At 39.5% G+C, this 24,999-nt stretch overlaps 1 protein-coding gene across 2 annotated transcripts; it reads right to left on the reverse strand.

Moving 5' to 3' along the window:
* Window positions 1–1,449: 1,449 nt before the first annotated feature.
* STEAP2 (STEAP2 metalloreductase) lies at window positions 1,450–20,428 on the reverse strand. Of its 2 annotated transcripts, XM_074864847.1 has the most exons (5): window positions 20,291–20,428; window positions 16,634–17,158; window positions 14,438–14,965; window positions 12,652–12,816; window positions 1,450–6,672 (listed from the first exon to the last, which is right to left on the reverse strand). In XM_074864847.1, the coding sequence occupies exons 2-5, from the start codon at window positions 17,123–17,125 to the stop codon at window positions 6,388–6,390; spliced, it is 1,470 nt and encodes a 489-aa protein (XP_074720948.1). In that variant the 5' UTR covers window positions 17,126–17,158; window positions 20,291–20,428; the 3' UTR covers window positions 1,450–6,387. The 2 variants fall into 2 exon arrangements, with proteins under 2 accessions (XP_074720948.1, XP_074720953.1); XM_074864852.1 differs by lacking the exon at window positions 20,291–20,428 and having other exon boundaries at window positions 16,634–17,291.
* Window positions 20,429–24,999: the final 4,571 nt, after the last annotated feature.

Genomic DNA, 24,999 nt, shown 5'->3' on the forward strand with positions numbered 1-24,999 from the left:
TGCTGAGTGAATCATTTCGTCTACCACTCCGTATTTGCTGTCTTACAAATTAGGTGCAAGCCTCTGAATAACTATTATTCAGTACAGGATACACCTTTCATGTGCTGCAGTGGGGGTCTTCAGCCCCAGACAAGTCATGTCCTTTCCTTGGCTGTATTGAACCTGGAGACTTTTTCCAAAGCCACCTGCGCTGTTTACCAAATGACACCGAGCTCTTTAGAGTACAGAAATCAGAGCCTTCTAAGAATCAGTCTGTTGACTCCGTGTCTTCATTTTCATTGTCCTTTCTTTTTTTGGTCAGTAGGAAGGGGAAAAAGAAGGGGGAGCATAGGAACAGGGAAGTGCAGAACTGTCCTGCCAGAGCTTCTGTGTTTGATATCCACAGAAAAAAGACCTGTGAAGCAGCTGGCAGTAAATTCAACCTTAAACCTGTAAAGTCACAGAGCTTCCATCATCTGTATTTACCTGCCCATACTATTAAAATAAGAGTGTTCGGGCCATTGGGTGGTATGGATTTGAGGGGGACTTTCATGCTGATCTCTATTATTGTAAGGAAATGCAGTAAGTCACAGTAGACAGAACTTAAGACTTTTGTATAGTACAAGGTACAGCTGGACACAGGTCTAAGTTTGGGGCCCCAGCTGCCAGCATAGTATCAACACAGTAAAACGAGTACTGTGATATACGGAAACAGGGTGAGATTTTTAAAAATCTAAGACAGACAGACTTCAAGGACCAAAACATTACTGTTACATCAGGCATAGCACAAATAGATGTGAAATATTCTGAATTTTAAAAATACCTAAATTCCATTTGGGAATCTGGGAAGGCTATGTGACTTAATGTGAAAGCAATGCGAATCCTGCCAGCTTCACTGACTCATGCATCTTGACTTCTCTGAACTGCGAAGAGTTTATGCTGCTGACCTCTAGTTAAGCAGGATTTCACCTCTCATGTATTCTTTTCCTCTTTCCTCTTATGTTGGCCTCTTTGGAAAAAAGTTATTTATTTCCAAATGAAGGATTGCAAAGTGGTTCACCTGTTTTTCTCATTTACACAAGTAATGCTTCCCCCCCCCCCCCAACAAGATGAGTGTCTCTACCTGGCAAACTTACTTGAGCCTAGCAGTCTCACTTTTGCCAGACTTTTTTGTTTGTTGAATGAAAAGTGGACTGAATATATGCTCATAGTACTGTAGTGTTCACTCTGTGTTCTGAAAACACAGAGAATACCTTACAGTAGGATATGGGATGTAGCTTTCCAGTGTGTCTGTGTGAAATACCTGTTACCCAGACATTGCAAAAGAAACAAATTGCCCTTTAGAAATTTTTTTTATGAACTCACATTCAAGTTCTTCTTCTCAGAGAAAATGTTGATCAGAGCACACATGTATTACAAAGAAAAGCAAGCTAAAATTTATTACGCATAAGCACAGAAGAAAAAGCCAAATACCTGACACTGACTTTTTATTGATTTTTGTGTAAAACACAGTCTATGGAAAAATAGATAAAAGCATTACTAATAATTTATAATAGCCCTGTTCAGAGAAACAGCACAAACTGACAAACACAACTACAAAGAGAATATTGCACATGGGAGACATACTACGCTCTCAGCAAGGCATGAGAAACGATATATAATGATAGAGATCATTGTTCAAGTCAGTTCAACGTGACACTTATTTTAAAGGCTGTAATCTAATTAATTCAAGCAGTATCATATACTGATACAATATCTGTACTGCAACATTACTCATTACATTGATAGAAAATACTACTGGATGAACAGCCAAGACATCAAAAACTTGTGTATTAGGAGATGCGTTGTCTGAAAGAAACTATGCATATGCATCTATTACCACTGCATATATGGAAATACTATACTGAAAAACTCAATCTATCTAATTTTTATGCCCCTGATAAATCTTTCAGAGGAAATCTTCCAATTCAAAGGAAAAGCTGTTTCCTGACATTCAGAAAGCGTTCAGAAAGCTGTTTCTTAATGATATTCATACCTGTGAAATTTATAGCCACTTGGGAACTCATTGCCTTGTATTAATTAAAAATTTCCCTTAGCCCTAGTTGGGCAGCATGTATAGCTAATAACATATAAACACACACACAGAGACACAGTATTTTATAGGCAATTAATGCCAAATAAAAATATAAATGTACTTTCTCATGTTGGCACATCATATAAAGCACAATGTTGGAACAGAAAGTTAAACGTGGGACCAATTCACAGAAACCATCACCACAAGCTAGATATGCAAAGAACTTGCAAAACAATTACAAAATAATTAATCTCTAAGTAATTCAAGAACATGGATACTTAATTAGCTTGCACATAGTTGCCACAGTTAATAGAATTTTAAGATAAAATTGAGACACATGGAACCTGTAACAGAACTGTATTTTAGACAATGTTAAGAAAGAATACCTTAATATCCATAGAAAACAAATAACCTGTTGCTAAGTACATAGAGGTCTCCATTTTCTAATATGATGTGTACAGTTCTGAAGCACTGTTTTTTTTACTGAACAGTAATGAAGAGAAATGAGGTTTATTTCATTATTCATTTTTCATTAGGCAGTAAGCAATTTATACAAAGTTACAGAAAAATATTTTTATAGCAGGCTATTCCTCAAAATATGTATTTATTCTCCTAAGTAACTAAGACATCTAAATGAATTTACTTGTTTATATCTAGGCAACTGAAACTAAACTTTTAGCCTCTGGTCTTTTTCTGATGAGAAGTCCTAATGTGAGTTCTTCTATAGAAATCAATGTGTTTGATCACAGGAATAAAGATTCCTTATGTGACTAAACATATGCATGATATGATACATAATGTGTAGTAAATGCATGAGTGTAATTTTTCTTTCAGACTTAAGTGTCTTGTTAGAGTGAATTGGTCCTTGAAGAACACTAATAAAAAATATTAAATCACAAGTCAATTTGTTATTCCAGTTAGGAGTAAAATAGCTGACCTAACGGGAAACCATGTCATTTTGTAGCACAAATATTTCAAAAAATGTCTTCATATATTTGATCTAAAAATATCATCTTATTTATTCATACTTCAATATTTCAATCTTTCCAGTAACTTATAAAATCAAAACACATTTTTAATTTTCTACACACAGTTCGAAAAAAGGAACAACACATCATTATTTTCTTCAGACACCTTTGGCAGTTCAAAATTTAACAGTTTAAACATTCTTGAAGAAATTTAATGATGAAGTAACTTTTTGCATAGGAAAGAGGGCCAATACATTTCTGTATACACTGTCAGTGGTTGCATTACAATACAATATATATGGACTTTGACAGCAATTTTCAATTAGTACAGTATCTTAGTTCTGCAACATTATTGCTATTGCATCAAACGAATTAGATAATTGTAGGGAACGTGTAGAATTACTATAAAATAACAGAGGCATAGTCAATTTTGAAATGTCATCAGATTGTCGGCAGTAATGGTTTCTGCCCTAAATTTGTTCAGAGGTATGAAATTCTGCTCTCAGTTATACCATGCCATTCTAGTGATTTTAATCAGGTTTTGTACACAGGACTGGGGTAGAATGTAGCATGGTATTTATCCCATTAAAATTCTCCAAGACTTTGTGTATTGTGAGAGTTTTAAAATTAATTTTATTTAAAGAATTGAAGCACAAATGCCTAAACTTTGTGTGGTTTCTCTCTGCAATAATGGAATAGGAAACAGGCCAGGAAATTCCATTTCATATAATTCTGCCAGCCTTTCAAGAAATATACAGCTTTCTGTATTGGAATGTATTAACAGTCAGGCAAAGTAAGTTAGCGGTTGTAATTGTCACTCGTTCCTCATTTTTATGTGAAAACCTCATTCATACTAGTTTAGGTTCCTGTCTATCTTCAACAATGGCAGGTTTTTCACTTAATGTTTAGAATGTTTAATAAAATAGCATTGTGCTTGTGTATCAACACAAGTATCAATGAAATAGCTGCATAGTGGAGGAGGGACAATATTAGTACCTTGAAACTGATTTGGTTTTGGAAAAAAGAATGCAAACTTTTTAAATGAATTTGATGGATGTATTAAACTTTTTTTTCTCTTCTGTCTTTTCCTTTCTTTTCCTGTAGAAAACTGAGAAAGTTTCAAATTTCTAGAAAAGTTGGATACATTTTTGGGGGAAGTAGCTGTTAGATACAATAGTCCAGAGGCAGCACCTGTCTTATTTAAGTCCTAAATTATTGATTTCCAAGAGGCTGAGAGGTTCTGTCAGAAGAATAATCACTGGACACATGCCCTCTTTTTGGAAGCGTCTGTCACTTGTCAGCTCTCGGAAACAAGTCTCAAAGACCTTAGTCTGACCAATTATAGCTGTTATTACTGTTTAGTTTTTAAAAATAGCTGAAATAAAGAGTTTTCTCTTTCCAATTGCTTCCCCTCAGATTAAAAAGGAGAATAAAATTGAGTTTTCCAACTATTTGAAGTTGAAAATTTGTGAACTGAAAAAAACTTCCGAAATTTCTGTTGACATGCATGAAATATAGGGTATTTTTAAAAAATGTTTTCACAAACCTCCCATTTTCAAAAAGAATTCACTGACCTCTCATCTCTCATGATACAAAACATTTTAAAAGACATATTAAAAATGCTTTAATTCTGGAAAAAATCATGCAAATATTTTTCATGTCTAGATTTGAACATGCTTAAAATGAAAGCAAGTTAAATTGTCTCTTGATTTGCAACAAACCCAGAATATACACAGGCTTGATGAATAAGTTTGGGGAACAGGGATACTACAATAAAAATAGAATTGTTGTAGATTTTTTAAAATCTGAAATGAAATTAAGAACAACTAACATGAACTCTTTAGATCTGGGTTGGTGTAACTGGGGGCAGAGTTTGATTCAAGATTCTTGTTCTGTGGAGCTCTTGGTTTGATTACAAACAGAGATAATGAGATTTACAGGACCAGTGATGTTTAAGGATAAATTCAGGCTTAAGTACTGTATATTTCTGATGTATCGATGACAAATTCTTGCAAAGTAGTAAATAATAAGTGAAGGTTCAGCTAAGAAAGTCAGAGATCCTAACAGTCCATATATATATATAGATAAGAAAAATATAATTTCATACAAGTAAAGAAAATTACACATTTTGATTCATTGAAATAAAGGTTTTGCTAATTAAGCAGGCGTAGCCTGAAGGTATGAGTTGAGTTTGGCTATTTTGTTAGAGTAGAACCTGACAAAGCAGTAGTAATAAATAATTGTGAATGTTCTTTTGAATCCCACAGGAAATGCAAATGTTGAGTTTTAGAGATAAATTCACTTTTAAGTATAAGAATAATAATTTTGTTTCTCAAAAATTCAGGCATATTCCAGAGACACTTGTAAAAGTAAGACTTTTATATAAAAATAGAAGATTGGATTTGCACAAAAGATACTAAGAATTTAAGTCAGACTCTGGGAAATTCATATATAATAACTGAAACTCCAGTGTAGAAACATGTAGAACATGAGTATTGTGATGTTTCCCTGTTGTACCAACGTATTGGAAGTTTCACAGTAAAAATGGGTTTTTATTGTTGCAGATTTCTCACCTTTTTTTTTAAAGTATTTCCTGATATTTTGAAATCATTCTAAAATCAAAAACTAGTTGCTTGCACACATATCTGCAAGTCTTTCTATACTTGTGTAACACTGTTTTGAATTTTCATTATATGATGTATGGAAATAAAGAGATGCCAAAGGTCTAAAATCCGATGTGATACTTTGAAAAAAAAAGATCCCATTAGTACAATACCATTTGCTTACAAGAGGTACAATTACACCATAACTGAAACTGGTTTTGCATATTGAAATCATGGAATGGTGTAAAACCCCACACAAATAAATATACTGTACATGTGCAATACATCATTACAAATTAATTTGTGTCAAAACCTGATTATTTCCTAAATTATTAACTCTATTAGTCCATATTCTGAACTCACTAGCCCAGAAGTGTGGTTTTAATAAAAGAAACACTGCTCAGAAAATGTGGTATTAATAAATAGCACTCTGACACATATGCTCTAAGTCAAAGAAATATCTGGAAAGCATGGTTATAATAAAATATTGATGTGATATAACTGTGCAAAGGAGCATTAAAAAATTCTGATTTCATAATCATCTGCCCTCTGTAATTCAAAACAAAAACATTTTCATAGTTTTCTGAAGTAGTAGTCTTCTAGTTATAAATTTATCATAGTTTGGTTGAGAGCTTGTACATGCCAAGCAAGTCCACAGTGACTTTACTCATACTCTAACTAAACTCCTAAAAATACAAGTCTATGACAAAAAAAACAACCCACCCAAACATCTACAACAGTGCTGACAAATATTAGTCTATCATCACATCACAGTTATCCTTTCTGGGGAGAGATGTGGAACAGACCCACTTGCTTCTTCTATAACATGGCTTTTCTCCCATCCTCTTCGAATTCTCCTCAGTTTCCTACTTACACATGGCAAAAGTAAAACGATCTTACCTAGAATTACAATGGAAGGCAGAACAAGGGCAAGAACAAAATTGGGTGGTGTATAAAATCTGTAATACTCTTCTTCAAAAGCTCTTTTCCATCCATAAATCAGTACATGGAAAGTACTTATGAGCAGAGCAACGTATCCAAGTGTAGACTGAAAAAAAGAGGAAACAGGGAAAAAAGAAGAGATAATAGTACTTGGTCCTTCATCCGACAACTCTAACCCATTATTTTAACATTTCTATTAGACACCATGTTAAGATCTCTTACCTATACACCGTTTTAAATTAGTGATACAGGGTTTTAAGTTCACATGTTCTGAAAACTATGGCCTGAACTCAACACTGATTTACAACATATCTCTGCTATCATCTATAGGCCTTAGTCAAAGCTGAAATGAAGATGATATTTGCCCAAATTCTGAGTAATGGAAGTCAACTTCAGGATATGTATGTGAGTAAGGAACAATCCCAGTGAAGTTACTAGAACAATGTAAGTTGTGATTGGAAATTAAGTTCCCTGTGTCTTAACTATGAGAGTAGATCAATTCCAAGATTAATGACTGTGGAACAATGCAATTCTGCTGGCAGAGATCTGAGCCTAACACTGCCGATTTTTATCAGCCTGAGAGGTGCAGTTTGCTTCTTCCTCATAATGACCTACATCCACTTCTCTGACCATCCCTTACCGTTCTCCATCAGCTGTTGCCTACTGGTTAATGGGAATATCTGGACTGCAAGACTTGGGCATAATGGCACAAGGCAACGATGCAGTTTATCATAAACGAGTAGTGCCAGATGAAACGTGAAGTAGAAGGTTCCCACAGCACCCTGCAGAGGACCTCTTACCACGTATGCCACAGAAAGTAGTGCTAATAGAGGTCATTCACCATTTCTGCCCTTTTAAGAGCCCTGTAGTTGTATTGCTCTGCAGACTTGAGTTAAATGTATTAATCATGGCAAAAAAAAGACTACTATGCTTTGAATTCTGATGGTGATCAAATGAAGAAAAACTCTTTTTGGCTAAAACTGATGTAATGACTAATGTGGTTGCGAAACATTTGTAGAAAATCATCAAAACAGAGAATGGATATTAAGAAAGGTAACTGGCTAGCAAGGTTTGGTTTAATTCCAGTAATCAGAGAGGCAAACAAAAATGCAGCCTAAGGGTCTATAATAGTGAAAGAATTAATTCTATCTACTTCAGGATTAACCAGTTTCCAGGGAAGGAAGAATGTCTGAGCTAACAGCATTTGCAAGGATTCACAGATATAATGATATAAAAAGGAAAATACTTTTGTTAATTTCTAGAGATTGGTACCATGTTTTTTTAACTTGCCAATGTTTATGCAGTTTTTTGCCAATGATTTCAGAGCCATGTTGGCATGTTTTAGATATGCTGCACCCTTTTTTTAAAAAGAACAATTTACTCCCAAAATACTTCATAAGAAACAGAACAATCAGACAACCACTTGTGGATATGAAAACGGCATATGCAATATCTGAACGGAAGTTCTGGTAAGAAATCTGGACAGCAAACAATGCTATCAAACTTGATGTTTTTTGTTATTGCAGATTTTTGCTGGTATGACTGTCCTGAATTCATTGCCGTTCTATCACTGCCAGCAGGGATAAGGGCACAAGTGAATCATATCCCTCATTTCTTCACCAGGCTTACTGGTAAGAACTATAACAATTCTTGGAAAAGAAACAGGAGGGAATGTTATAAAGACTCTTCTGAAATCTTTCAAAAAAATTTGTAATGCTTGTTTAAATTCCATCTGAAAACTACAGTTTTGAGACATCTATATAGGTCTTTGTATCTAATGGTCAATGGAAGCTAATAAGTACATCAGTACATTTATCAGTATATTTTGAACTAACAGCACAAGGACAAGAAAAACATATGATGCACCTCTATTAAGTTCTTTTTTTTGCCCTGTGGAAAGTTGCCACATGCTTCTTTAAAGTGTTGGTAAGGCATGTGCTAGTATGTACTGGACCATTTCAACCACTCATCTAGAAATCTGACAACAAAGACACTCCTATAGGAGCTTCCATCAGCTACTGATGGTATTTTCTTCTACCAGGCCCTTAACTGCTCTATTTCTGTGCTGTACTTTTGACACTAATAACATTGCTTAGCTAGAAAGAGGATGTCCTCCACACAACTTAGCATTCTACAGTCTTTGGTTTGTTTAGTCAGGGCAGATCTGCACTAGGAAGTTCCATTAAAAGCATTTGTCCCAGCTTGCAGCTACTGGCAATGACTTTTCCAAGAAGTACAAGCAAGACTTGCTGCCTTTGCTACATAAGTAAAACCCCACTGCAGGAGGCTGTGTCAGTAAAAAACTCCTGTGTTTGTTATAAAGACTTGATTTTTATGTATCTGCAAATGTTCAAAGACTACAGCAATGACTGTACAGTAGTAAAATGAGGAAACTCAGAACTGGCGAAGCAGACTTGGACAAAGAGACATCAGCTACTGCAGGAAAAGGCACTGCTGGGCAGCTGAATAAATATAAAATAAATTAAAGAAAAATAAAAATCAGTTGGTAGCACTGGATCATACTACAAATCTTGGCCAGCGGCAGTGTCAGAAAGCCATATTCCAACATTGACAACCTCTATGGATGCTAACGTGAAAGATTTTCAATTATTGAGAAATAAATGATGATTGTGCTGTGGGAGTTATTGCTGGAAAGCAATCTGTTTCAATACTGGAAAGACGAGAGAGGTGCTGTCATTCAGGTATGCAAGGTTATTCTCTTCTGCACAAGTTTATAACTGGACAATGTGGAGGAGGGAATACAGGGATTAAAGACAACAGATTTCCTGAAATGTAGTTGTGTGTCAGATGGAATATACATATTGCATTTCTGTCTTCCTTTCCTGGCTTTTTAAGACACAAAAAGAAAGGATGAATGTGTCTGTGGGAGCTGGAAGATCACTTACACTGATGTTAGCACAGGGAGGCCAGGAGAGGCACAGGATGCTAACTTCTTTAATTGCAGAGGACTTTTGAAAGCAGCAAGAAGGGATACTTTTCCTTCACTGGTAAATTCACATTGGTGAGTGAGTAGCACTAACAGTCTTAAGTAAGTCCTGGGAACCCTCTGCCTAGGCTCTAGGACGGCTGCTGGGAAAAGGGGAAGAACATCTTTGGTTGCTTTGCTTCCTTATCTTCCATAATACCGTTTCCTGGAAACTGAGTAATAGATTAGCACATTTCCTACAGACTTCCCAGTCTTTTAGTTTTTCTCTAAGTCTTCCCTGTTTTGTTTCTTTTCCTTCCTGATCAAAGTCAGTTGTTTAGCCAATGTGGGAGATTCCTAGCCAAGGTCACTGATTGTTTGGGGTGAAAAAAAAGTGTTAGAGAAGTGGAAAGATGCAGGGGAAAAATCCCTAAAATGTTACCAGGAAGACATAAGGGAATGAGTGGAGCCTGCACTGCTTCTCTTCTCAAAGTCCTTTTCCCTTGATCAAGCAGGCTGGAATTTCTGGGGCTGCTGACACCAGTGTTGTGAAACCAGGCTAGGTAAGATGGAGGCATCTCCAAAATAACTGGGGATATCAAAGTCAGCAGTGATTTCTGCACAGTGATTACCAAAACTGAGATTTATTTACAGTATTAGGAAGACTGTGGTAGAGGTCTGTTTGAACCATTGTAGGTAAGGGAGATGCTGCTCAGGATTTGTACTACTGGAACAAGCCTAGAAAATAGTTTATACTGTATATGTTAATAATTTTTTAATCCTAAACTCAAGATATTCCCAGTAGGACTCAAGACTGAGTGTGTTTTAGTGATAAAACTCTTCAGAGGAGACGAGACCCTTATTTTGATGTAACTGTATTAACTAAGATGAGCACGCAATGGTGTATTGTTCTCAGTGGGAAGTGCTGAGGTGAGAAACTGTCTGAGTGCGCTGACTGACTGATTCTTCATCTATCAGATGCAAAACAAGTTCAGCAATTATTGTGGCCAATCATCCAAGATTCAGGGTGAAAGCTAGAGACATACTGCTTTTCCCAGTTAAAAAGAAGCAGCACTGAGATGATGGGCTAATAGTTCCACTGTTTGTCCCCCTGACTTAAGAGAAGATTGAGAAAATTAAGTTCAAATTCACTTCATATTGCACTTCAGTAGGAAAAAAATAAAAAAGACAGTAAGTATTATGATGTTTTATCTGTACTACTTGCATACGGGGCACAATGAAGCTTGTGCAGAAATGCAGACTCCTCTTACTTTAGTGAGGGATCACTGAAAATCTGTTTTCTGATTGAAGACAGCAAGAGGACTTTTTTGAAGGACAAGTAACTAAATGAAGAACAATTTACATCCGAAGAAGTAATTAATGACAAAGTACCTTTAATGATCATTAACTTCAAGAAACTTTTAGTAGTTCAGTACTTTTTGTGACTAAAAATTGCAAATTATCATAATTAATTACCAATACCAGTTCTCTTTAGCATGTAATGCAGTATCAACTGTAACATACCTCCAGAGCAACTTGTCCCCAATCAAATTCCTCAAAATACTGACAGATGATTCATTACAGTTCATAATTATTTAAATTCAGAACTATTTTGACTTTATTTACAGTGGAAATAAGTGCAATAAATATGATGACACAATGGAAAATGCCCTTGTAGACACATCATTATGTGATTATTGTGTGGGTTTTGACTCAGTCACACAAGCCTGAAAATTTGGAAATTTGAGTAAGGAAAAATAAGACACAAATGCTGGGTTTGTGGCTGGAAGTCATGACTGGATAAAGGCATCACCTCACTCATGGGTGAATACATATTTTTCCCTTTTGCACTAATATTTTACATCACCCAACAGCAGTACTATTGTCCCCACACAGAGAACTCTGGATGGCAGGGATGTTGTAGCAATACAAAATGGGTCTTTACTCCCTCTGAAGGCTCAAAACCATGAGCGAGAATAAACAGTTCTGTCAGGGTAAACTGAATTTGAAAAATTTTTCAGCAAACTTTTTGTAGGTCAACCTGGAGTGTTCCACCAATGGAAACCCTAGGGGAAGGGAAGATACTATTTTACAGACAGAAGACCTCTGACAACTACAGCCAAAGAAGTTTTCCCCATCACTCCCTTTAAAACGTCTGAAAATTATAAAGCGCAACTCAAGCTCTGAACGGTACAGTCAGTGCCTGAGTTCTGAAGGTAAGAATTTGTAAACAGTAACAGGACTAAGAATTAGGCAGTATCATTACAATAGCTATGTTGAAAAACCGTTAATCAGAAAAGACTGAGTAAAGATGAGAGTACTGAATTCAAAGTCAGAGAACAAAACAAGACATAACAAAACCCAGAACTGCATGTACACACTTAGGAAATTTATCACAAGATGAACTCCTAATAAAAATTGTCATTGCTGACTGCTACCTACAACTAATGGCAATTTTGTTTGGAAGGAAACATTAAGCTGTTTATTAAAGCCTGTATTTCTCAGTATTTTATGTCAGTGAGGTCTGCCTGTGGTAGATACTTATCTGAGGCAGGAGGGCAGCAGAAGACATGCCAGGACTTGGAAAAGCCTCTGCTTTTAATAAACAAAGCTGCATATTTTACTAATGGGTATTTTCAGCTAATGGGAATAACACAGTTGAGAGCTGTATTAATTCGCACACAGTGGAGGGGAAGCAAAACTGAATCAACGACCATGGCTGCCAGAGGGCTGTGCAATAAAAATCCTGCAGGACAAATTAAGTCTTCAATTTTAACAATTGTGTGCATCTACAAACAGTAGTGTCTCTCATCAGTATCACTGACTTTTGCGAGTTTGTCCAAATTTATCTAATTTGAATTTAGCAAGAAATTCTAACAATGGAAAAGGAATAGATTAGTGCTCATTTGGTCTTAGCTGTGTTGGTTATTTAAGACCAAGAAGTGTAAAATACAAATTCCTGTTCTAACACTCATGAAATGCTTAATGTGCCTTCATGGTAATAGATCTGCCGAGTAAGGATATGTTGTTTTTACTAACTTACCAGAGAAAGGGAAAAAAAAGCTCTCATCATGTTGCAAAGCACTTTTGTTTGTGATCATGATCATCATTAAGGAATTCTTATTTCTACAAAACCCCCTTATTTAAAAAGTAACACACCTGAATAAAACTGAACTCCCTCCAGTTTAAGGCACTGTTTACTGAAGGGATGGAAGTTACTGCCAGCAAAGAAAGCAATCCAAGACTCATTATTCCAAAGGAAACATACATTTCAATTCGCCACACTTCTTCCTCGTTCCAAGAATTTTCCACATTTGCATGAACCTGATGAAAGAACATATTAGAGCATAAAGAAGCACTTTATTGTACAGAATATTAAAAATATCAACAGAAGTGATTTTGCCGACTAAAGTCTGCAGTCACAGGACAACTATAAAATGGGGTCAAGTATTTCAGAGGTTTCTTCATGTCTTGGAGAAAAATAACTATTTCTTTACTACTGGTATTGGCTCTTGTTAGATTAAAAATATGTTAAACATAGAAACTTAGATGAATTGTTAAAAGCAAATGTAACATTATATACTATTTATAACAATTACGTAACACTGTTCATTCCTATATACTGTAGAAAGTAGCTGTGTTCTTCAGACTCTGGAAACTTAAATTTTATAACATAAATTGGGTAAACCTGCGATTTTAGTTTGTTACATTCAGAAATAGTTCAGCATCATTCCCTGGTTTTCCTTCAGCTCTCTATGCTGAGTCCAAGTTATTTTGCCTCTTACACTGCTGACATCAGATACATCCAAGATTGTTCTTGTCGGGGAGCTTTACCAGAAAAAAGAAACAACTCAGGTCCTTAACAATCAAGAGGTGTGGATATTCAATTATTTTTCCACTTTCAGGTGAACTACTGTGATATTGCATGTCTTGAAAGAGGTTCACTAAGAATATTAGCAAGTGAGATTTTTACAATATTATTAAAACCATGGTAATTTCTTAGTAAAAGTATCAGTGGATCCTTTACTAAGTGTGAACACTGACAGTTTCTTGCTGTCTTTTATAGTTTTGTTCTTCTTGCCTTTCTCTTAAGTTCAATTTTTCATGCTAGTCCTTTTAGAATTTGTGGACCCAATCCCCGTGAATTTGTTTAATTTGATTTGATTTCCTTAGTCTGCTGTTCTTTCTGTTCTGTCACATTTCTCTTTCCTGCAGGTTTTAGGTGCTGAATGGCAATGCTGCTCTTCTGGCAATGCTGCGTTTCTACCACTTTAAAAGGTGACAATAAGCTACCTCACTGACAGACAGGAGCATCAGACCCTCTTCTAAAGGATGACAGATTTGTCAGAGATTGTTTCAGGGTTATGCAAGACCAATTGCTCCTGGGAAATGTGAGTCAGTCTCTATTGCCCGGAATAGATGATGTTCACAGAATTTTTAATGAATAAAATATTTTTACCACTGGTCCAAAATGTTACAAAGTAGCAGCATTTTCATTTTATAAACATAGGTGTATCTGTAAGTGTTATCACAATACCTACACTTATACTTTTCACAGGTGTAAACACACTTATGATATACATACCTCCCCCATATGTTAAGTATACATAGAGAGGAACATACCTCAGAAGTTTCCTGCTGTTACTCTTAACCTGTCTATCCTACATTCTCCTTGTGTATATTACTATCAGGGATTTAAGTAGGACACATCCTTGATTTCCCCTGCCACACAAACTTGACTGCAGCTTGACCCATGAGGTGAGCACAATGCACGGATGTTTCTTTTAGTCTCCCTTCTTATTCAGCGTTAGCTATGCATAAGATAACCCATAACATTCTCTGCTGAAAACAGCGGAACAGATTAAGAAAACATATATATTGTATTCAGGAGCCATATGTGTACAGCCAAGGCATTTTTGGCTTACTGAACTAAAGATTGGCTTACCTGCTGATACGCCATATTGAGGAACAAGTATCGCTCCGATCTCCTCATAGGTAAGCAGAGGCTGTATGCCACATGCACTGTTGCAAAGAAAAAACTGAGCAGTCCAAGCTGCTTTCGACACTGGAGCCAGTTGTCCAGCCAAGGTGGAAATCGCCTATACTTAGTACCATAGTAAAGCTGATAAGCAGCTGCAATAAGTCCTGATAAATACACTAGAGAAAGTAAAGTGATAGCAACAATCGGTAGCGTCTTGTTCACGATCTCTATGGGGATCTTGTAAAAATCACTCTGCTGATTTCTCACGTATGGATGGATTACATCTCTGACGAAGGAATAGATGAAGAAAAACGTTGCCAGGCTAATGGCAATCACTACAGGCCCTTTCCACAGTGTGAACAGTCGCAGAGGTAAATTTTCAATCTCCCTTGAAGATGACAGTGCCCCCAAATCAATAGGAATAAAACCGAGTTGACGGGCAAGCTCAATAACTTGATGGCGAGCCTGAACATGGTTACTGCATATATAGACCTGTTGGGAAAGTCAAGTGAATTGTCTGTAGTTAGAGAAAGAGACTCAAAGGTAAAAAAAACCCCAAACAACACAAAAAACCCTTAAGGGCCTCCAGGTCAAAACCACAGAACTACTGCTAAAACTGTACACCGTTATCCCAGCTTGTGTCACCAAGATGAGAATGAAACCATATACAACTCCAAACAAAGTGAAAACACGCACACTGATTTAGAAACAGAGTACCAAAACAAAATCGTCTTTTTCTTGGAGTTCATAATGAGCTGACAGAGGGATGCCCTGGTAATCTGCACACTGACACCCTGCCCCGCCCTGAAATGTCTACAGGACTGGATTGAATTTGAAAGAATGGCTAAAAGCATTTCAGAAAATCACGAGGCTCTCAAAAATGCAGGAATCTTGAATGATGACCCTAAACCAACTTTAGCATAAACAGAATACAAAGCAAAAAACTAATCTCTCCACGTGTAACAATTCTAGCTTAATTTCACAATCCATATTTCCACAAAAATTAAATGTTTAACAGAAAGGACAAAAACTAGCAGTCAAATAAGAACTCCTTCTAAAGACCAGTTTATTACACAGTGAAAGAAATGCACTGCTACGAAGTACTTTAAAGTTCCTTTAAAATTTACAGTAGGCTATAGTTTGCCCAACACTGTTTGCTGATCATCTGCATTAGAGCAAACATGATCTTTTTTGACAGGAGTTAATTACTTATACACAGTGCTATTCTGAAAGGGGATAAAAATAGTATGGTGAGGTTATTTTTAAAATTATGCTAATTCTATATCAATTGCATTCCATTTTAAATCTACCTGAAGTGCCAGAAAACTCAATTTAGTCTCCAGTAGTCATGTTACACCAGTCATTTCTCACGCATTTCTTGGAGTTCATCAAGCTGTGAAGGACTGGGTTCTTGCATAGGCTGAAATCCTTTGTATCACTTCAGCAAAGCATCAAAAACAAAGGCTGTCTTTTCTATATGCAGGGTGAATTTGGGGAACATACTGGGAAGGAATTTGAACATGATGTTCCCAAGCAGTGCTGGATCAAATAAATGATCACTTAGAAACATATGTGTCTCCTTCTGTTTCCTCATATTTATGATCTTCGGGCATTCTAAAAGCTAGATAATTTCTTTCATTCACTTTGTCGTTACACTGAATGCGAGCATTTTTAGAACAGCTGACTCCTGAGCCCTGGGATCAGGACCTGAGATTTCTGTGCATTTCTTTCAGTAGTTCTGCCCCTGTTAAATCAATACTGAAACTAAAATATCCTGGGAAGGACTGTCTCTATCCTTGTATAGAGCATAAGGATAACAATTAACATATTTCCTACATAAGACTTTAAGACCAACTCCTCTCCTCTGTAGTCATCTAAAGGTCAGCTGTCTAGTCTAAGCTAGTATCCACATTTCCTCTGCAATCTTTAAAGATGAACAGGCATCTCAGGGGACGATTTGAAGCACTTACCCTATATGTCTTACAGTGAGATGAACTAACTCTGGAAATTTTATTGGCTGCTAAAATTTAATCTAAAGGCCCAACATTTTAGGTACGTTAGGTCAGGCAGGATGAATCCCATGAGTTCTGGCTGCTTACATTCTGTTCCTGTCATTCTGATCCTACAAACAAGTTAAATTAATACAAATATAACATTTACCTGTCTGCTGGCATCCTTTGGTCCTAACTGCAGTGACCAAGCTGAAACGACATTGAATCCTTTGACAATCAGGGAATCTGGGAAAAGTGATGCCAAATACTCTGCATTGGAGTCCGGATATTGGTCTACTCTTGTGTTATTGCTGACATCAATCAGAATTTTACCAGCAAGCAAATGTTTGAGGTCCCACAAAGAGGCATAATGTTCTCTATGTATGGCTACAAAAATGATGTTTGTTTTTGCTACTGCATCTTCATGGTGAGTGACATCAACCACATGGGGAAAGAACTCAGCAGCAAGTTTAGGGTTTCTGCTTCCTACGACCACGTGGTACCCACATCTGATAAGTCTAATCGTCAATGACTTAGCAAAGTCTCCGCTTCCAATGATGCCTATTGTGATCTTACTGGCATCCTTGATGCCATTGGCAACATTTGGTAGAAAAGTTTCATTGAGGTTCTTAGGACTTCCCATCATAGAGATTGATTCCATACTTCCAAGACACCAAACCTACAATAATTTCTTCTGGGAGGTTAAAAAAAAAAAAAAAAAAAGAAAAGAAAAAAGAGAAAGCAACAGAAGGAAAAATGCAGCATCATACAATTTTACGAGACATCAGAATCCATAAACACCTCTAGGAGCAAAATCTGTGGTTCTATGTTTCATGTTATATTTTCTCCATAAAAAAGTATGTGCTAATCAATTTTGTCTTGCAATGTTTCACTAATACAAGGAGAAACATAAAATACTTCAAGCACTTCAATAATACAGTTACAGAAATAAATTATATTTTTTCCCATCTTCTCCTATTCCCTATCTTCCACTGCTCCAGAATATTGGACCACAAGATAAACCTTGTGCTCCTGAAACTAATGGCCAATGGAATAAGAAGCAACATGTAAGGAAAACTGGGTAATTATGGAAAATATTAGAAGGTAGAGATAGCTGGCCTGTGGCTGCCATAAGGACAGTGAGTTCATGGAAGTTGAATTCCACTAAAAGCTTATGCAGATTATTATCGTGGTATCCTATATTGGCCAGGAAGGAAAGGATGAAAAAGTCTCAAAGCTGCAAATGTCATGTCTACCACCATAACGCATACCTGTCAGCCTGGGAAATGGGCTGCCCGCATGGATCCCATGGCAAAGACAACAAGGGAGATTTGTCAAGGCCTATTCATGAGATCATTAACAACACTGCTAGGTCAGACCGCTAGGCCTGGCCATGGATGTATAAGGATTAACTGTGGGTGGAAGGGTAAAGGATTCAAGGCTGTGGGTCGCAAATATGCTTAACAGAATTTTCTGACCTGGCAAAGAAGATAAATCCTGGAGACAAACACATGGGACAGCATTCTACAAAAAGCTTATGGCAGGAAGAGATAGATTTCATGCAATAAAAGGTAAGAGAGTTTCAGGACTCAAATTCAGTGCAGTAAGAGAGGCTTTGAAGAAGAACAGAGGCTAAAGCTCACAGAAAATTAAAAGGAATACTGTTATATCTTTGGAGAGAAGAGGTCACAGAACTGCAGTAAAGCTGTAACAAAGACAAAAAGACATAAAAACCCAACAAAACAACACCCAGGAGGGAAGTCTTCACATGAAACCACAGTTACGACATAAGTGGTTCTGCACTGTAGAAGAGAAACGAGTTCTGAAAATGAAGGAAGCAACAAGCAAAGGCAGGCTAAGAAGGAGCAATGAGAAACCATGAGGTTGCTGTCTTGAGAGCAATCAACAACAGACCACACAGAAAGGAGGAGGTGAATGAACCTCCTTCTGAGCCACCATCCAAGAGCTGATATGATCGTAACTAATCAGCAGTGGGGGACTTCACCCAGCCATTGGCTAGGAATACAGTACGTGTGGTGAACAACCTCCCACAATTAAAAATAGCTTTGTGCTTCAGAAAGTAGAGGAAGCTACTAGAAGAATGGGCACTTTTCATTTTCAGCTTTGACTAGAAGGAAAGAACTCACTGAAACTGGACTGAGACTCTAAAGACAGAAAGCAATATGTGAAAGTGACCACAAAATCAGTATTCTAAGAAAAGGTTCTAACACTGAATCTTTCCAGCAGAGGCAGGCCACATAAGATTTTTATGCACGCACTGAAAAAACACAGACTTCTCTCTTACCACGCAACCTGAAACGTACCTAGCACATGACCAAAATACCAGTATTTCCTGTACCATGATGGATTCACATCCAGGAACATAATGAGAATACCTGTATTTTGATCAGATAAGAGATATACATCAACTGGATGTGACAGAACACGCGTGCTTTCACCATGTGATTAGAGAGGCCCGTTTCAGTTCCTGCCATGTGATGTGAAGGTGCTGCAAAACTTTGGCATAGAAAGGGAACCACAATGAGGGAATGGGCTACCAGTAGCATTTAACCATACTGCAGCCTACTTTCAGTTTTTGTCCCAAGGATCCTTAGGAGGGTGGGCATCAAGGATTTGGATATGATGAATTGCTTTGGTGAGCTAAATTTGGCCCACTGGCCCAAGTTTCTCACTGCCTATTCTAAGGAAAGTAGAGTGTGAGGAACAGAATAAAACTAACAGACTTCATAAAAAAACCTCAGGAAATAGGTGGACATGACTCTTGGGCAAATAATCTAAGAGATGGAAGAGATCAGAGAGCTAGCAGTTACTGAAAGGAACTATATTAAATTCACAATAGCAATTCAGAGGCAAGAGAGTGTATAAGACTGTTTTAACTGCATCAGGAGAGCTTTAATGACCTGAAAAATCACACAAAAAGTAAAAAAAAAAAAAAAAGGGTGTGTGTGCGTGCATGGCTAAGGAACAGCATAAAGAGACAGTGCTATCATGTAGGGATAAAATCTGAACAGCAATGGTACAGGAATGAGTTATAACTGGTGAAGGACATAAAGGGTAACAAGTAAAGGTTCCATAAATACAATAAAAGACAGAAGGTAAGACTTAAGAGGAAAAGGAACAAATTACAGGTGACACAAAGCAGGACAAGGTGTTAAATTTCTTCTTTATTTCAGCACTCAGCTGTGTGTGCTGAAATATCTGTGAATAGATATCTAATGAAGTTCCTTTTACAGGGAGGCAGAAGGTGAGGTCAATGTGGAAGAAGGTAAGTTAAGAGTAAAGGATAAAGATAAGATAAAGATTTTCAAGTCAGCAGACACTTATGAAATCCACCCTTGATGCTTAAAAAACTGATCGAAGTGACATCTTGAGAACTCAGAGGACAAGAGAGGCAGACTAGCACATAGCTGTAAAAGAGGGGAGGAGGAGGACTGAGGAAAGCAAAGACTTGTTAGCCTAACTTCAGCCTCTGGACAGATTTGACATCATTATTGAGCAACCAATTTGTAAATAGTTAAGATGGGAAGCAGATAATAAGAAGCAGCTAAAGTGGGTTGTTCAGAAACAGACTGCAACAAAACCTCTTACAAGATATCTGCTTTCACAGACATAAAGAATAGTAGAAGCGACATAAATCTGACATTTGCCCTTAGGTAAGCTAAGAAAACACTACAGAGCTATGTCTGCCAGAGGGTAACACTGGCGTGAAAAACTGCTCTTGGAAAAATAACTACTGGAGTTGAAAACCGAACAAACAGCCGGGTAGTCACTGAATTTGTGACCAGCCGCTCGGGCGAGAACTTACAGGGCGAGGGCTGAGGCTAGTGGCTGGCCGGGCGGCGGGTGCAGGCCGGTGCCCCCTCGGCAGGCTAGCGGGCAGCAGCGCGATGCGGGCAGCCACCCCAGCGGAGCTCGGCGGGGCCCGGGTCCTGGCCGGCATCTCCAGCTGCAACGACAACATCGCCCGTGACAAGAGCGGCGACCGCACCACCCGGCCGCCTCCGCCCCGCCGGGCAGAGCCGGGGCAGCGCCGCCAGGCCCAGGCACCCCGGCTCCGCGCTACCGCCGGGCACCGGGGCGTTCTCGCGGCTGCCGGGGGCCGGGCCGCACCCAGCCCCGCCGCCCAGCCCGCTCCGGGGGGCTCCCGACACCGCCAGGCCCACCAGAGCCGGCCCGGACACGGGGGCAGCCGCGGCGGGAGCCCGCCGCCACGGCGGTCGGCAGCGGGGAAACCCCCGAGGGGCGGCGGCGGGCCCGGCGGGCCTGAGGAGACGCCCGGCGGGGATGGGGCCCCCTCCCGCCCCCCGGCCCCGGCGCCGCTCACCTCCGCCCGCCCGCCCGCCAGGGGGACCAGCGCCGCCGCTTCTCCTCAGATTCCGGCCCCGCAGTGGCGAGCGGGCGAGCAGGAAGGCGGCGCCTCTCCTGCCGCTGCGACCCGCCCCCTGCGGCCGCTCCTCGGCCGCAACTGCCGTGGCCGGGCGGGAGGGAGCGGCGCCCTCCCGGCGGGGCTGAGACGGCGGCGGTGGGGGACAGCCCCGGGGGTCGCCGCGTGTGGGGAAAGAGAGGGGCGCGACCGGCCCCGCGGTGCCCTCGGCCCCAGCCCCCGGTCACTGCGCTCCGGCCACAACCCCCTCAGGCCTGCGCAGCACCCCCAGAGCCAGAGCCGGAGTCCCAACGGGTGAGCGCGGGGACCTCGCCCGTCCCCCGGCGAGCTCACGGCCCTGAGGGCAAAACGCACCGGTCCGCCGCGCCGTGCCCTGTCTCGGCTGCTCCGGCCGGATTTGTCCTTCAGCGGCAGTCCTCCTGCGGCTGCTTTTCCTTATTTCTGCTGGCAGAAGGGTGCTGATGGCCCTCAGCTGGTGCCAGCCGCAGGGCCGCGGGTGAGGAATCATGGAATCATGGTAGAACGCTTTGGGTTGGAAGGGACCTTTAAAGGTCATCTCATCCAACCTCCCCCGCAATGAGCAGGGACACCTTCCACTAGATCAGGTTGCTCAGAGGCCCGTCCAACCTGGCCTTGAATGTTTCCAGGGAGGGGGCATCTACCACCTCTCTGGGCAACCCGTGCCAGTGTTTCACCACCCTCATTGTAAAAAAATAATTCTGAGGGGTTGTTGGATGTCCCTGTGGCCCAGGCTGGCTTCCCTGGGTGTAGGAAGCAAGGAGGTTGCTCCCCATGTTTGCTGTGTACCCGGTGTACTCTGTGCAGGTGGGAGTTGTGCTCTGATTTCAGTGTTACACAAAATGAGAGGACATACAGGGATCAACTGCATAAAAGCAAAGCTAAACCCCAGGATCTGAATTCTACATTGACCAAGGAAATTTCTAGTTGAAGACAAATGGATCTTTTTCCCGACTAAGTGTAGCTTCTGATTTTAACAAGGATCATTAATGATCCTTGAATTCTGTTACCTGTTTCTTGTGCAGCTGTTTGGCCTGTGATTGCTCACTAGCTGCATTTTCCATGTGAAAACATCACAGGTTCTGCCTTGCAGCCTGTGCTGTGTTGGGTGTGCCAGCTGCAACCATGGTCCTTCATGCCTAACCCACCTGGGTTCCCATGGGTGTAATTCAGTGTCATTTCTCACCTACATGGTTCATTTCTTCTCCAGTTGTTTCTCCTCTCACTGTGTGCGAACCTACCTAGCTTTAGCCTTTGTGCACAGGGATAAATGAGGAAACTTTTGAGTCAAGGTCATTTACCAGCCTGTTGGACACCACTAACTTGATATCTAATATATTTAAAAATTGAAATCAAGGCAGTTTGGGGGATATAACTTGATCCTGTGTTTTCCTTGCACCTTTTTGAGGTTTTGCAGTTTGAATATCCTCATTTGAAATCAGGACTAAAACAGCTACAGCCTCCCTTCCATCGCTGTGTAACTGATTGTGCTGGTTTTGGCTGGGATAGAGTTAATTTTTTCCATAGTAGCTGGTATGGGGCTGTGTTTTGGATTTGTGCTGGAAACAGCATTGATAACACAGGGATGTTTTAGCTGTTGCTGAGCAGTGCTTACACAGCATCGAGGCCTTTTCTACTCCTCACCCCACCCCACCAGCAAACAGGAGGGGACAAACAAGGAGTTTGGAGAGGACACAGCTGGGACAGCTGACCCCAACTGACCAAAGGGGTATCCCACACCACATGACGTCATGCTCAGCATATAGATCTGGGGGAAGAAGGAAGGGGGGACATTTGGAGTTATGGCATTTTTGTCTTCCCAAGTAACCGTTATGTGTGATGGAGCCCCGCTTTCCTGGAGATGGCTGGGCATCTGCCTGCCAGTGGGAAGTGGTGAATGGATTCCTTGTTTTGCTTTGCTTGTGTGCGTGGCTTTTGCTTTGCCTGTTAAACTGTCTTTATCTCAACCCGCAAGTTTTCTCACTTTTACCCTTCTGATTCCCTCCCCCATCCCATGGAGGGGGAGTGAGCAAGCAGCTGCGTGGTGCTTAGTCTCTGGCTGGGGTTTAACCACAGCACTGATCCATTCAAGCAGGATAAGCATAAAGAGGTCTCCATTTTGTATGGGGTTTAGCATGAGAGCAAGGGTATATACATACCTTTTATATACTTAAACTCCCCAGAATTGGACCATGTCTCTTTTGTGAGAGGATGAAATTGTGTAGTTACAGTTCTCTCAAATTATATACAAAGATCTATGAGCAACAAAATTCTCAGATATCCTGTTAAAGGGCTATCTTAAACAATCTGTTAAAAAAAGGAGATTATTTTATTTTAGCAGGTGTTTTTCTTTCTTTAGCAAAGTCCAGGGCAGAATTATTTCTTCCTTTAAGGGATGGAACATAACAAAGGAGTTTCCAATTGGCAAATGGAAACAGATATTCTGGTTCTTCCTCTTGGCAAGGGGAAAGCAAAGCCCCAGAGATTTCCCTGTGGAAAGAGAGTGAAAACAAACACACAAAAATTTGCTTCCTATCAGGGCAACAAACCCAAATACAATGGTTTCTGGCATACTACCCTCAACACAGCTAATTTCATAACTTAGCAGAAAAATACAGTATTTCCCAGCCAGGAACGTTCAGGCCAACTAATTTTTTCTTATGACAGCCTGCAATGACTCTAAAAATAAAACTTACACCTCTTACCCATTCTTTGTAAGGACAACATGTATCTGAGAGATTTAGAAAATTGAAACCTCTTTTTACTTTTTTTTTGTAGAAATAAATTGTAGTTTTGTTCTTTGCTTCTTTCTGATTTTTTAATTAATCTGATGTCATTGTTTACTTGGAAAGATGCTGTTTTTAAATAAAGATACTCTTTTTAAGAAACCCCTAATCACTAACTAATCACTAAATAGGTAAATACCTACACTGAAATCTCTTCCCTTCCTTCACGCTTTTGAATTTCATCAATTTGTGATGTTCCTGTTTCACTAACTGTCCAGGTATCACTCCTTCTTTCAGACCCTGTAGGATCAGAATTTCAGTAGTCAAAAGCAAGGAAAGAAGGACAAACTGAAATTGATAAATAAAAACATTCAGATATTCTTTTGAGGAGGAGGGGAGGGGAGGGGAGGGGAGGGGAGAGGAGAGGAGAGGAGAGGAGAGGAGAGGAGAGGAGAGGAGAGGAGAGGAGAGGAGAGGAGAGGAGAGGAGAGGAGAGGAGAGGAGAGGAGAGGAGAGGAGAGGAGAGGAGAGGAGAGGAGAGGAGAGGAGAGGAGAGGAGAGGAGAGGAGAGGTAGAAAGAAAAAAGAAGGAAGGGAAAAAAGAAAAAGGAAAGGAAAAAAGAGAGAAAAAAAATGAAGGAAAGAGAAGGAAAGCCTTTATAGAGCACATTTAATAAGCCATAGTTGAGAAATCCTAGCAAGTTATGAGAAACAAGACCAGGTATCTCCTTCTTCTCAAGAGGAATTACAGATTAAGGGCAATTCATCCAAAACAAAGAACCCTACAAAATAACCCAAAACGCAAAGCAACCAAAAGTACAGGAGATTCAGGCTTACAATTCTATTTCTAAGGCAATCCAAATAGAAAATAGTTAGGATTGTTTCTGCTTTTATGATCTAGCAGATTAATTTTATTCTCCAGAAAGAAGCTGACGGAAGGAAACCTCTCCTTGCTTTCTCTGACTATGGTTTTCCATAGCTATTGTTGAAGCGCAGTTAAGGGGCTTCAGGACATTTGTTCTTGGCTTTGTATGGAGCACAAGGTCATGTATGAGCTTTCCACTTTTCCCTATAATTCTGAAACAACATTTGCTTTGTAGTGTAAGTTATAGAAGGTCAGAATTTGTCTTGGTTTGTGGCTGTTCGTCTTAGAAGGCATCTACAAAGTGAAACAGTAGGTTCTAAAAGTGTGATCTTGTGCCTGCAATAATTGTTGGACCCAAGGCCAGAGGAAATACAGATTATTTTTATAATGCAAACAATTAAATCCAGATCAAAACTTTCAGTCAGTTGACTTGTTAACCAAGAACAGACGTATGTCTTTCCTAGTGAAGCATGGATATTGCAAAACTGAAAAACTCATTTAAAAGACAATAATACTTGCCCC

Source organism: Strix uralensis, chromosome 1, assembly GCF_047716275.1.
Source record: "Strix uralensis isolate ZFMK-TIS-50842 chromosome 1, bStrUra1, whole genome shotgun sequence".
NCBI lineage: Eukaryota > Metazoa > Chordata > Aves > Strigiformes > Strigidae > Strix > Strix uralensis.